At 42.7% G+C, this 13,959-nt stretch overlaps 1 protein-coding gene across 1 annotated transcript in view; it reads left to right on the forward strand.

Annotated features, from left to right (window-relative positions):
* Positions 1-13,959, forward strand: part of BEND7 (BEN domain containing 7) — an 88,367-nt gene that overhangs the window by 21,796 nt on the left and 52,612 nt on the right. The window contains exons 3-4 of the mRNA XM_054715653.1: positions 5,598-5,900; positions 10,599-10,721. Of these exons, the coding sequence (XP_054571628.1) occupies positions 5,598-5,900; positions 10,599-10,721 (426 nt within the window). The remainder of the gene's footprint in view (positions 1-5,597; positions 5,901-10,598; positions 10,722-13,959) is intronic.

Below are 13,959 nucleotides of genomic sequence, written 5' to 3' on the forward strand. Positions count from 1 at the left end.
AACTCCAGGGCCTCTCATAGCGCGGAGTCTTCAAATTCCTTTGTTTGTAGACTCGTTGGCTGAGATTTCTAGTGAAGGCTGCTGCACAGGCAAGAAGACCCTGTCTCCTTTCTCCTACTCCTCCTCTTGCTATCATGCGACGGGCCGTAGTTCGGTTTCTACACCATGGCTCCATAATCAACTTCTAGTATTTGAGAGGAGATATTTGAACCATTTACTACAAGTCCTGATTATCTTAGTATTTCTCACTGGTACACTCAACTTTTTGTGCTTATTTTAGCATGTCAGTACCTGAAAAAAATGTAAGGAGTTTTAAAGCATTCTTTTTTTTTTTTTAAGTAGATTCACAGGTTGTGCAATCATCACCACTATCCATTTCCAGAACTTTTTCCTCATCCCAATCAGAAAAGCATTCTTATTGTCACTTCTGCACATCTTCTCGGGTGCTTCCACACAGTTTCTAGTATTTGTGAACCGGAAGGGTTCAGCTCTTGAAAATCATATGTTGCCCAGCCTCCTGCCTGGAAGCCAGTTTCAATCAGTTTTTTCCTTGTTGGTACAGAACACCGTCCTACCCATAATAACCCTTAGTATACTTGAAGATAATGAAGTCATTCAATAACTATTTATTCCTCAGTGAAACAACTCATTGCCTTTCATCTTTCCTTGTTCCTGTAATCTTTTTGTTGACTTTTTCATTATCTCCTTAAGATTCTCAGCAGCCTCTTTAAAATAATACAGAACCAGACATGATACTATAATAAAGTCGACCAATACTGAATATAGTGGAGGAATTGTCCCTTGGGTTTTTAAGATTCTGTCAGTCCTTCTGTTGAGGTGGGTTACCAAGTGTAAGTGTGGCGCCCCTAGGTGAAGGATTGGGTGTCGGGTCAGGAAAGCAACGAGTTGGAGATGATCTGTACTGACTAAGGCGATTGCTGCTTGTCACAGTGATAGGAAGTCAGGAGGGGGAGGTTGACTCTCTTTGCCAGCCTTGAAACAAATGAGGTCACAGCTTTTTAAATATTGAAATGGGGGTATTGAGCTCCTCATGTTGGATTAATAAGAAATCTGTATCTCCATATAAGATGTCTTTTCATCCCCTGAATTGTTAGTGACCCAGGGCCTCTCAGTTCAGAAACTAGCTACTACTGGTAGTAATAGCAGTAGCAACTACTACTGACAGTAGTTTTAGAGTGCTACTTCATCAGCAGCTTTAAGTACCACACAACTGTATTTCGAATTGCCTGCTCATTACTTAAAGTTTCCTTGTCAAAATTAGGCTCATTCTATCCTGCTCCCCTACAGTCCTTTTTTCCTAATTTTCTGACTGGTATTAGTATCCATCCGTCACCTCAGCTAGAAATGTTGGAGTTATCTTTAGTAGATTCTTACTCCTCACCACCCCAACCCCCAGCCCAGTGTCCAGTTAATCACCAGGTCTGCGTGATGAAATTTCTTAAGTGTCTCTCTCTCCAGTCCCACCCCCAGCATCCTGGTACAGACCTCACATCACTCATGTAACCTTTAACAGTGATGTTCTAACTGGTTTTCTCTCCTACACCACTTCACCGTAGTTTTGCCAGAATTGTTCATGTAAAGGATAGATCTGATTATTTACTATCCTTATATTAAAAGAGATAATGAATTTAAAATTACCCAGAGTAATAGGCCAATATCTCCAGTGTAAAATCACTCTTCCTTCGGCTGGCAGGTAAGGCCCTTAATGAGATGACCTTCCTGTATGTTTCAGCTTCATCACCTGCCACTGCCCCTTAAGAATCTTAAACTCCAGCCAAAACCGGTTTGGCTCAGTGGATAGAGTGTCGGCCTGCGGACTGAAAGGTCCCAGGTTCGATTCCGGTCAAGGGCATGTACCTTGGTTGCGGGCACATCCCCTGTGGGGGGTGTGCAGGAGGCAGCTGATTGATGTTTCTCTCTCATTGATGTTTCTAGCTTTCTATCCCTCTCCCTTCCTCTCTGTAAAAATTCAATAAAATATTAAAAAAAAAAAAAGAATCTTAAACTCCAGCGCACAGAACTGCAGGAAGAAGAGCAGGAGATGGTACAACTCTGTGGCATCGACTTCGGCAACTCCAAGCTTGCTCCTGGGGTGGGAAGAATGACGTTTTGGGGAGCCACCCTTCCCAGCCCCAAGGGAATGGGAGGTGAATAGCTTTCACACAGGGGCTGCCGGAAAGAAGGCTCCTCAGGGCAGGTCTGTCAGCTCTAGCAAGAAAGCAGAGTCCCCTGCAAATAGTCCGGCATTTTGCTCACTGGAGTTCTGGGAGCCACAGTTAAAGAGGTAGGGATCAGCAGGCTGGGAAAATCAGGCCCATTTCTCAGGATTAATATAAGTGGATTTAGGTAAAAGATGTTGAGAAATTTGGGTGCCTTTTAAATTGTACCAGATGAGCTTTGTATCTCAGGGGCCTAGAACGCGTTTAATAATTGTTTGTTGAACAATTTATTTCTGCTACTTCTTTACTCCATTCTATGAAGATACTGTTTGTTTATAACCTTATATTATATTGAATTCTATTAGATTCATTTCAGTTCTGGTCAGCCATTTCTTTTATTAACTTAAGAAAGGTTTACTGATGAATACCTACTATGCCTCAACACTAGATCATTTGTAAGGCAAAGATATGATGGCTGTTCTTCATGAGCCTTCTAAGAAGACATGCATAGCTGGACATAGATCTTTACATTCAGCCACTCACTTTTTGTATGTTGCCGTCTTTTTCTTTTATAATCCCAGACCATGAATAATCAAACATGTTCTGTGTGATATATCTTTCTCTCCTGGCCAAGTGAAGGGAGATCCTATATGATGACTTCTCTGTTACAAAACTCTGTATGTATTTAATAAATTCTTTGTGTGAAGGAAAGTGATCTGGTAGAGTCTTGAAATTTAGGGAAGGGTAGAATTCAGCCTGCAATCTTTTTTAGAACTTGTCCAAGGAGCACAGTTACTAACTCGCAACAGGATTTCAGTTAAGGTTGTTTTACCTATAAAGGGAGCCACATAGCGTAGATCCAGTTTAGTAAGATTTCTTTTTGTTGGCTTTTCTAGAAAGATTCCACCTCCTAGAGTTGAGTATAAGCAAAGACATAGAGAGGTGTGGAAAGACATCAGGAAAGTGCATAGATTTCTGTATGGAATCACGCTGCTTTGGATAGCCCACGGCCCCTAACAGCTTCCTCTCCCTGGCATTTATCCCCGGACGAGGTATTGACTAATTAGAACTGGAAAGACAGTAGAGGATGGCTAAGGCTTCAAATGTCAATCTCTTACATACCTCGCACCATTTTTTAAAAATCAAAGAACTTGGACTCCCTCAATTGAAAAACAAACACACAACTTAAGCTTCAGTAATACCGAACAGACCTGCCCAGGCCCCAGCCAGCATCTGGGGGCTGAACTTCTGCGGGCTCACTTACTCACCTGCGGTCAGTTTATGTGGGTGGACTCGGCTTTCTTGGTCATCCCTACTTACCATCTTCAGGTCTCCTTTCTGACCCTCTGCTCTTTCTGTCCCAAATATGCAAGGAGACCCTGCCAGAGCCCATGTACTCTCAGGCTCCAGGACCTGTCCCCACAGGTGGTATTTTCAGGGTTGCTCCCTGCTTCTTTGGCTAAAGGTAGGACAATTCAGTTATCCTAGAGATCATTCATACACATCCAGTTGTCCTGAGGGACACCAGCCTGTCTCCTCTAAGAAGCTGTCCCCCAGTAAGCCCTTCCTCCACCTTCCCCACATCTCTTCACTTTCCTCTCATTGGCATCTGCCTTTTTCTATTTTCTGCCCTCTAAAAGGTCCTCGCAGTCAGATAGACTGTGGCTCTCTGCGGAGTGAAGTCCGTCAGGGGGGCCTTGGCCGCTTCTGTCCTTCACAGCACCCTCTCTTCCTCCATGGTGCCCCAGGTCCCGATTTGTTGTTTGGTTTTTGTTTTTCCTTTGGAAGAAATGTTTTTAAACATTGCAGGGGCAGGCCACAGCCAGAACCTCCCTTTTCCACTTTTCCCTTCTTTCCTCCACTCAACCTGCATCAGGAATCTGGTCTTCCACAAAGTATGCAAAACTCACATTGTATTTTCAGTCTCGTGATTTTCAGAGGTATAACTTCTGGAACTAGGAGACTAAGGTCCTAACAAAGCAGATGTGCCCTTAGAAAGTTCCAGATTCCTCCGGACCCCTCCACCCCGGCAGTGCTTTATCATAGCATTCGATCACCTTTGCAAAGAGTGTATCCCTTGTGCTGGGATGTGCAGGGCTCCTGCGGAGAAGCAAGCTGGCACTGACCCAACCAGGGGGAGAGTGGCCTCGCCATGCAGCTCTTGCCAGGGAACCAGGAGGGAGGGGAGTGGCAGCCACCAGGCAGTGCCAGCCAAGACCGGTGTGCTGCAGCCTCTGGGGGGTGCATAACGTCCCTGATCTAGAAGATTGAGGACAAGACCCCTGCAGGAAAGAAGCTTCCTCTTGCTGCTAACTAGCCAGGAAAGTGTGTGCTTGGGTGCTGGAACTAACACCACGTTCGGCCTGTAGATTTCTCTGCCAGAATTCCTCCGGGAGCGCCTCCAGACACACCCTGTTCTGGACATCTCGAAGCGGTTGTAAATCCTGCTGGCTGCGTCCTTTAAATCGTGCTTGGTCATTCCCATAAAGTCTGGAACAGGATTTATTGTTCCTATACTGTGATCTTTACAGGTGTTTGATATAAAAATGGTTCTGTTACAAATTAAAGTATTTCTCCTCTCAAGCATATAGCAGCACATAACAATACTGTAAGTTTGGAAATCTATGTAATGTCTGTGTTCACCCATGATAGATATTAAAAGGAGAATTAATATTCTTATTGCCATTTTTAAAAAGGAAGATACTTATTTCCAAACAGTACATAAAAGTTTCCTTAAACCCCTGGGCAGCGCTGGGCTGAGTCCCCGTTCTAGGGGCATCTCCCCTGTGAGTTGGGCTGAGAAAGACAAAGCCTTCCTCCTGTGCCTCGATGTCTCTCTGCTCCTGCACTGTCACCTCTGAGGGCGATGTCTCCACCGACTGTGTCCTACGGGCACTGCTGTTGTGCCAACAGCCTCAGAAAGCTCTGCATCTCACCAAGTGCCACACATTCTCCCTGGCGTCTGCACCTGACTGCCGCCAGGTGGGCAGGCTGCCCGCAGGCGTGGCCCTTGCCAGGGGATGGCTGCAGCAGCTCCAAGGAGGGGATTTCAGGCTTGTAGTCCCATCCTCCCACCTTCTGCCTCAGCTGCTTTCTTACGATGCCGTCACCCAGAAAACGCTCCCAAGAAGGAATTTAAAGTGTGCCCCAGATGAAATGCACTCAGGATATCTTTTACCATAAGGAAATTTGTCCAGAAAGAGATTAAACTGAGATGCATCAGGAATATAATCGGTTTCTTCAGGCCATAGCCAATTTCTTTGCCTTTAATTTTTATGGATTATTTCGTGTCTAGAAGCTTGTATCTGGAAGCAGTAATCTTTGCCGTTTCCAGAGAAGGGGTGGTGGCGTTTTTGATAGTGGAGTATTTTTTCTTTTGCTAATTTACAGTGCTCTCTTTTGCCCTGTTCCCATTAGGAGGTGAAAGCATGGAAATTAAAAAACAAATTACAGGAATGAGAAGATTACTGAATGACAGCACTGGGAGGATCTATCAGCGTGTTGGCAAGGAAGGAGAGAAGTTAAAAGAAGAACCCCAGGATTTGGACTTGGTCTGGCCTCAGCGTTTGAACTCCTCTGCTGAGGCCCCACAGAGCCTCCACCCTTCTTCTCGGGGTGCTTGGAGTGAGTTCCCAGCCCAGAGCGGCCCGTTCTCAGGGCAGTCTGGCCCCCGCTCGAGAACCTTCCAGAGTCAGCCCCTCCCTGCTGGGAGCTCCAACGGTAGGTATGGCTGTTAACAGACATTCAGAATGCCCTTATGGGGGGCGGTCCGAATGTTGTTTTATTCCTAAATGTTCACTTAAGGTTTTCAGTAGGTTCTTGGCAACTGCAACTTTTAAGCATAAGAAATGAAATCAGTTTTACTATAGACTGATATAAACAAGAGATAAGTTCCTATGACCTATTTCTTATCACAAAAGCACCACCAAACTTGTAAATAAAGGCCCAAAACACTTCTAATATTAAACATTGAAGTAAATATAAGCTATTCCATACATTTAAGAAAGATTATTAAAAACAAGTAAGAGGGTTCTTTGCCAACCCCCTGACTACAGATCAGGGTCACCGGTGGCCAGAGCCCTTCCCAGCAGCTCAGGGCACAAAGCAAGGATTCAGGACACCATTGATCCTAGGGCCTCACACAGCCCACTCTCACTCAGACTAGGACAATGTCAACACGCCGGTGAACTTCAGGTGCTGCACATCTTTGAGATGTGGGTGGAAACAAGTCCCTGGAAAAACCCACACAGATACTGGGAGAACATGCCAACTCCACACAGATAGTGGCCCAGACCTGGAATCAATTTCTTTCTCATCAACATTATAAGAAAACTAGAGGCCCGGTGCACAAAACTCGTGCACATGGCTGGGAGGGGCGGGGGGAGAGGTTTATGCTGCAGCCGGACATCCTTAGTGCTGCCGCAGAGGTGGGAGAGATTCCCACCACTGCTGCTGCGCTAGCCAGCCTTGAGCCAGGCTTCTGGCTGACCGGCGCTCTCCTTGTGGGAGTGCACTGACCACCAGGGGGCAGCTCCTGCATTGAGCGTCTGCTCCCTGGTGGTCAGTGTGCATCATAGCGACCAGTCATTCCGCTGTTCGGTCGATTTGCATATTAGCCTTTTATTATATAGGATGGTCTTAGGTTGATTACCTCTGACCCACCCACCCACCCACGATCAGGGCCGGGGAGGGACGCAGGATGTTGGCTAGCCAGGGAGGGACCACAGGAGGGATCCAGGGCATGTCCGGCCCATCTCGCTCAGTCCAGGTCTGCCGGACCCCAGCAGCAAGCTAACCTACTGGTCAGAGAGTCTGCCCCCAGTGGTCAGTGCACGTCATAGCAACTGGTCAACTGGTCTACTGTCTGCCCCCTGGTTGTCAGTGCACATCATAGCAACTGGTCGACCTGTCAACAGTCTGCCCCCTAGATGTCAGTGCACGTCATAGCAAGCAGTTGAGCAGCCTTAGCATATCATTAGCATATTATGCTTTGGTTGGTTGAATGGATGACCAGACGACTAGACACTTAGCATATTAGGCTTTTATTATATAGGATGACATTCTTTGAGGACCTGCTGTACTTTAAGCCCTCCCTTAATCACCTGCCTTAGCTCTGTTATTTCAAAAGACAGGGAAGACATAGTGGAAAAGTTTCAGAGTATAGAATACCAGAATTGAGAAGCAGGGAAGACTGGGGGTTCTGTAGTAGAAGTGGTGATTTCTTAGTAGAGAATTTAGCCCATTGTTGATGGATCAATATTGTCACAAAAGACTGAACATTAGGGCAGAAAGAGCTCCCTTTTGTCATTAAAAGAAGCTTCCTGGTCATATGGTGTATTATTCATATATCCTCTTGCTGACATGGTTGCTTTTCTTCATTATCAGAGGAGTCATAGCTATAGGGAGGACTGATAACCTAACACCCTAGTACCTTCATTTTAACTTCACATTCCAGCTACTGAACCAAATGATTCATAGTTCATAACTTGTTTCATTAGAGTTGAAATGTAGCCCTTTAAAGTAACATTTTCTTAATTTAAATTTTTAATGGTTTACAAAAAAATCAAATGGGAGTGTTTCAAAGCTTAAGAGAAAAAAATGGGTGATTTTTTTCAGTTATGTTCATTTCTATCCATTGATATTGGATGTAACTTTTTCTATAAATTATTTATAGATGAGCAGTTCTATAGTTCAGTTCACACAAAGAAAACAAGAAAAAGTAATGCATTTTTCCTTTCCTTAATAAAGGATTTTTCCTCATCTATTATCCTTCAAGATTAAGAGAACTGTTTTGATTGTTGTTTTTTAAACACAATTTCCAGTAACCAGTTCAGATGCATGAAAAGCCACCCTGAGACACTGCTGATGAGATAGCAAGGGACCCCACGAGATGTACTGGTGTCTTCTGTTTCCCTCAATATTACATAAGTCAGTATCAGATTCACAGGCTGGCATGCTTCCAGGTTGGAGAGAGATGACTCTTGAAAGACTCCTCCATAAAAATAAAAAGGCAGTTCTCTTTCAAATTTGAAAATGATTTATAACACACTGAAAAGAGTTGGTTTGTCCTCTAAAAAGGATAAAGACAGTACTTAAAATAGTGACTAGGAATATTCTACAAGGCCCTCCTGATTCTTCAGCCATGGAAGAAACGAGAAGAGAAATAAGATGCCCTCAGGTGTGGATAGAGTTAGTACACCTCACATCAGTACATTTTGGGCTAACAGAGTTTGGTTTCCAGTACACAACAAGGAAGGTGCATTTACTATGGAAAATATGTTAAAAGCTGCAAACATAAATTCCCTCATATTCATTTGAAAATAGAGCTTTTGTGTTTATTTTCATATTATTATATATAACTGTGACTGGTATGTCATTAAAATTATTTGCAATTTTAAGGTGTTATAACATCTCACTTTGCTACAACTTTGAATGTAAATAATTGTGCTATTCCAAACATTAAGTTATCCTTTAAGTATTTCATGGTTTTGCTGTAGTGAATTTTTCTTTTGTATCCACATGTTATAGGATTTAACCTTTTGCACTCAGATGTCGAGTGTGACTCGACACGGTTAGCATCGGTAGCAGCTCGTATGTCAAGCCACACTCGACACGTAGTTTCTCCGCGGGGGGACGGGGGATTTTTGTCTATTTTTCCAGTATCTTTTCTTGTTTTCATTAGCATGAAAGGACAAGTAAAATGTAAATGCCATCTCAACTGATGCCAAAAAAGAAAAAATGAAAAACCGATAACGCATGTGAAATTTATTAGGAAACTAGTACATGATCTTGTTGGAGAATTCAGAGATGGTATACTAACTTCCAGGGGTAGATTATTATCCACTAACTTAGAGCAACGCTTAGATGGAAAGCTCCATATAATCACACCTCACCCTAACAAAAAACACAAAGATTGTGTTGTTTGTTCTAACAGAAAAATCAAAGGAGGAAGAAGAGAGAGACGATTTATATTTGCGAAACATGTGAATGTAAACCAGGTCTTCATGTGGGTGAATGTTTCAAAAAATATCACACCATGAAAAATTATAGAGATTAAAATTACTCTTTGAATGTATCAATAATTTGAAATATAAAAAAATCCAAATAAATAAGTTTGTATGAAAAGAAACTCCAGTTTTTTTTTGTGTGTGTTTTTTTTAAATATATTTTATTGATTTTTTTACAGAGAGGAAGAGAGAGGGATAGAGAGTTAGAAACATCGATGAGAGAGAAACATCGATCAGCTGCCCCTTGCACACCCCCCACTGGGGATGTGCCCGCAACCAAGGTACATGCCCTTGACCGGCATCGAACCTGGGACCCTTGAGTCAGCAGGCCGACGCTCTATCCACTGAGCCAAACCGGTTTCGGCGAAACTCCAGTTTTTTATTCTATTGCCGCGCTTTGTAAAATCTGGGGTATTTAAAAAATTAAATCTCGAGTAGAATAAAGGAATCGAGAAAAAAGCAAGCGAGTGCAAAGGGTTAAATTACATGTAGTGTATAATAAAAGATGTAACTGACCAAAACCTACCTTAGAACTTACCTCTTCCAACCATGAAAAACCCCGAAGTGATAGTAGTGTCTTACACAGTCCACTTTATGGTAGTGGGTTGGATACTGATGCAGCGGGAACACCACTGAAACAGTGGTTTTCCAAACGTTCCATTTTATTCTAAGGAGAATAAAAAATAATTTTTTTACTCCTAAGGGAAACAGAATAGGGTTGATATTTTAAGGAAATTGTATTAGATTTAAACAGTTAAAATAGTCTAAAATGAGGGAAATCTAAGAAATGGGAATGGAAAAAATATATAGGATCATTGCCTTTATTAAGATGGAGAAAAGCCAGTACAGGTTCAAATATCCTCCCATACTCTGCTCCCCTACTCTTCCCCACCCCCACACACCGCACTCAGAGAGGGCCTAAAAGTTTTAATGTGTTGACAGTTCTTAATTTTTGAAATAGCATGCTTAATACTAAGACTATTTTTTAATAGTTAGACACATTTAATTCTTAACCGGAACCTTTATAACACATGTAGCTACCAGGTTTTTTGTAAGGCGGTCCTCAGATCTAGATTTTTGTGCAGAATAGCGTGAGCATGTTTTAAGCTATTGTTATCTGAGATGAACTGGTGTGACAAGAGGGAGGCCTGCTGTGACAGCGCGTGGTATGCAGATGTTCCTGCGGCTCCACCACCCGTGAAACCGCAGGAACCTTATAATACAGAGAAGCCTGGATAATTAGATAAAGTCAGACCCCCAAATTTAAGGTGTGAAAATTATTGGGTAGATTTTCCTTAGGCGCAGTCTCGTAATTGCACAGGCTTCAAAGTCCTGTCGAGATGCCTTTTTTCTCTCTCTTTATAATTTTGGTATTGTTTGGAGTATGTCATTCTTTCCTTTCGTGCTTTAGGAGAACTTCCAGGGGTAAATTCATCAGTTGGATCAAACTGCTGCACTTGTAACTGCCAGTCAACATTGCAGGCCATTCTCCAAGAACTCAAGACCATGCGGAAATTAATGCAACTTCAAGCAGGTACAATGATTACACATCAGATCAAGTCCTCTGATTCTTAATGCCTGTCTGACATCTTCAGTTGGGATGTTTTTTATTGTGCTTTTATTGTTGAGTTCTTCCCTCTGCCGTCTTGCTATTATTTTTTAAGTATCCATTTTCTCAGCCTTTCTTCCAACCTATTTTCCTTTTAGAACATCTAACAAAATTTGTATTGCCAAGAATACGAATCCTTTACTTAGGCACATGTGCTCTGTATACCTCATCCCCTGATCTCCTAGCACCTCACCTGTCAGTTCATTACTTTTTTTTTTTTTTTTTTAGTTCATTATATTTTGAAACAGTTCTACATGAAGGTGGGCAGAGTTCTTCAGCTCATTGTCCGAATGTGAACGGACAGAGAGGTTCCGATCAGGAGAGAAAAGGAGCTGCCTTCTCTGGCCCCTTGAGGTGCTCAGTTTGGCGGCTGCCTGCATCTTGACCTCCACTCCTGCACAAGTCCCTTTGGGGCTTGGCCTGACAGTGTGGAAGCCACACGGTCCGGTAGGTGTGGAGGAGGCCTTTGGGAAGCATGGGCCCTGCTGCTGGCTTTTCTCCCTAACATTCGGGACATAGGAGCTCAGGCACGGCTTACCTTCTTCATTTACATGATGCCTTTTTTGTCCTCACTCCTCTGAGGCTGAAGAACTCCTGTGCGACTTCTCTGAGCCTCAGATTTCTCACCCGTCTCTGGACTACTAACCTCTCACTCTCAGGGTGGTTTTCAAAGGGAAATGAGATAGTAAATGAATTCAGTACGGCATGGCACGAGTGTAAGCAATTTGTTAGTGTTGTTATAAAGACCACAGAGTATTTTATAGAAGTCTAGATCTTGATGATAGCGGCTCTGTTTTCTAATCTTCACAATTAGGGGGGGAAAACAGAACTTTTTTGCTACAGGTACCAAAAATAATAGATCATTTCATTAAGCTTTTCCTCTGGTCAGGGAAAAGCTTAATGAAAGCTCCTTGGCCTTGGCCTAAAGCAGGAAATAGTACAGTCATGTGTGACTAGCATTCCCCTCCTTTCATTGTAAAGGTATTCATGAAGGTCATGGTTCAGAAATTGTACATGGTGCCTTTTAGTGAATTCTAGTAGAATTTTAATATTTAATGTATGGTTTTGATATTAAAAAGCTTACTAGTACTTAAGACATCTCAGTCACCCAAGATCACATAAAAGTAAGGTGAGCACCCAGCCCAGTGTGACCCAGTGTTTGAGCATTGGCCCACGCACCTAAGGGTTGCGGGTTTGATTCCTGGTCAAGGGGATGTACCTGGGCTGCAGATTTGATCCCTGGCCCCGGTTAGGGCACATGCGGAGGCAGCCAATGTGTCTCTTTGTCATCGATGTTTCTCGCTCTTCTCTCTCTCTCTCTTTTTTCCCCTCTCCCTCCCTTCCACTCTCTAAAAATCAATGCAAAGAATATCCTTGGGTGAGGATTAACAAAACAAATAACAACAAAAAATGTGTGCTGTGTGGCTAGAGTTTATTGCCTTTAAGAAAGATTTAAATTATATATATTTAGAAAGTTTTACATATTTAGAAAGTTTTACATTTACTTTAAGGTACTAGGATCAAGGATAAGATCTGGATGCAAGAAACTTTGGTTATGTCTAGACTTGCAAAAGGAGAAGAAAACTGATAGTCCCTGTGTTGAAACCAAAAATATTTTCACTTTTAATTTAGAATAGTGAGACTTGGAGAGGCGTGTGTTCTAGACTATCTTTATAATGGCTTTAATAGTCCACTTGACTTTGGGGAAAATTCAGAGAGAAGAGAGAAAAGTTCTCCACTCTGGCTTGCACATTAGAATTTCTTGAGGAGCTTTAGAAAAATCTCAGTGCGTGGGTACCACCCTGGAAATTCTGATTTGATTAGTCTGGGGTGGTAAGGCTGAGGCACTGACATTTTTTTCAAGCTCCAGGGTGATTCTAATGTACAGCCAAGGTCAAGAAACTATAAGCTCGAAGAATTAATGCATGGGTGATTAAAAACTTTTCAGTTTATATGCAGTGTAAGTAGTTTGTTTCCAACAGTTAAAAATTTCTTTATAGGCTGGAGATGAAAATATCAAATTTAAAGTGTAATTATTGTTTATTTGTAAGCTGATAGGAAATGATCTATATTTATTTGCATTTAAAGATCTTCAGTTTTCATTTGACATATTTATAGGTATATTTCTACAAAAAGGCAGGCATATTCTATGGTCACATTTAGTAAGCCATATTAACACATGAAAATTTCATATTTTTCCTTTAAATTTTCCATGAGAGTATTTTTAAATGGTTAACAGACATTACTTCTCAAAGTGCACCTGTAAAAACTATAATTACCATCCTTGTTTCTTTAAGTATATTTTCAGTATTAGTACTTAGTTCTTGTTCAGTGCTTTTTGTCTTTGGAACGCAAACTATTTCTGGATTTTACTCATTTGCTTGACGCGTGTAGGACTCTATTATTTCTATTTTTCAGCCGCATAAAACTGAGGTGTGGAGAAGTGGCCAGTCTGAACCAGTGTAGTGCTGTGGAGGTAGTTGATGTCTGTGAGGAAGGAGTCACAGGACCTGACAAGTGACTAGCAGGCTTTGCCCACATGCTTACTGGTACATGCGTACTGGTCATTCCAGACTATTCATTTGCTCAGACTTACCCAAGTGATTGTCCTTGTCCAGTCTTTGTCCATTTTAGTGCTAGCAACTGATCAGTTTAACTCCAAATGACAATTGAATATTCCTGAGACTGGCTTCCCAGAAAATATGGATATCTACACTTCAGTTGAAGTTCTGGAGTTCTCATTTATATAACAGCTAGAGGCCTGGTGCACGAAATTTGTGCAGAGGGAGAGGGGGAGTCCCTCAGCCCGGCCTGCACCCTCTCGCAATCTGGGACCACTGGCTTCTAACCACCTGCTTGTCCCCAACTGCCCCCCCTGTGCGTGGGTACCACCCTGGAAATTCTGATTTGATTAGTCTGGGGTGGTAAGGCTGAGGCACTGACATTTTTTTCAAGCTCCAGGGTGATTCTAATGTACAGCCAAGGTCAAGAAACTATAAACTCGAAGAATTAATGCATGGGTAATTAAAAACTTTTCAGTTTATATGCAGTGTAAGCCTGCTTGCCCCCAACTGCCCCCCCCCCGCCTGCCTGCCTGCCTGATAGCCCCTAACCACTAACCACTCACCTGCCTGCCTCATCGCCCCTAACCACTCGCCTGCCT

This window comes from Eptesicus fuscus, chromosome 5 (genome assembly GCF_027574615.1).
Source record: "Eptesicus fuscus isolate TK198812 chromosome 5, DD_ASM_mEF_20220401, whole genome shotgun sequence".
Lineage (NCBI taxonomy): Eukaryota > Metazoa > Chordata > Mammalia > Chiroptera > Vespertilionidae > Eptesicus > Eptesicus fuscus.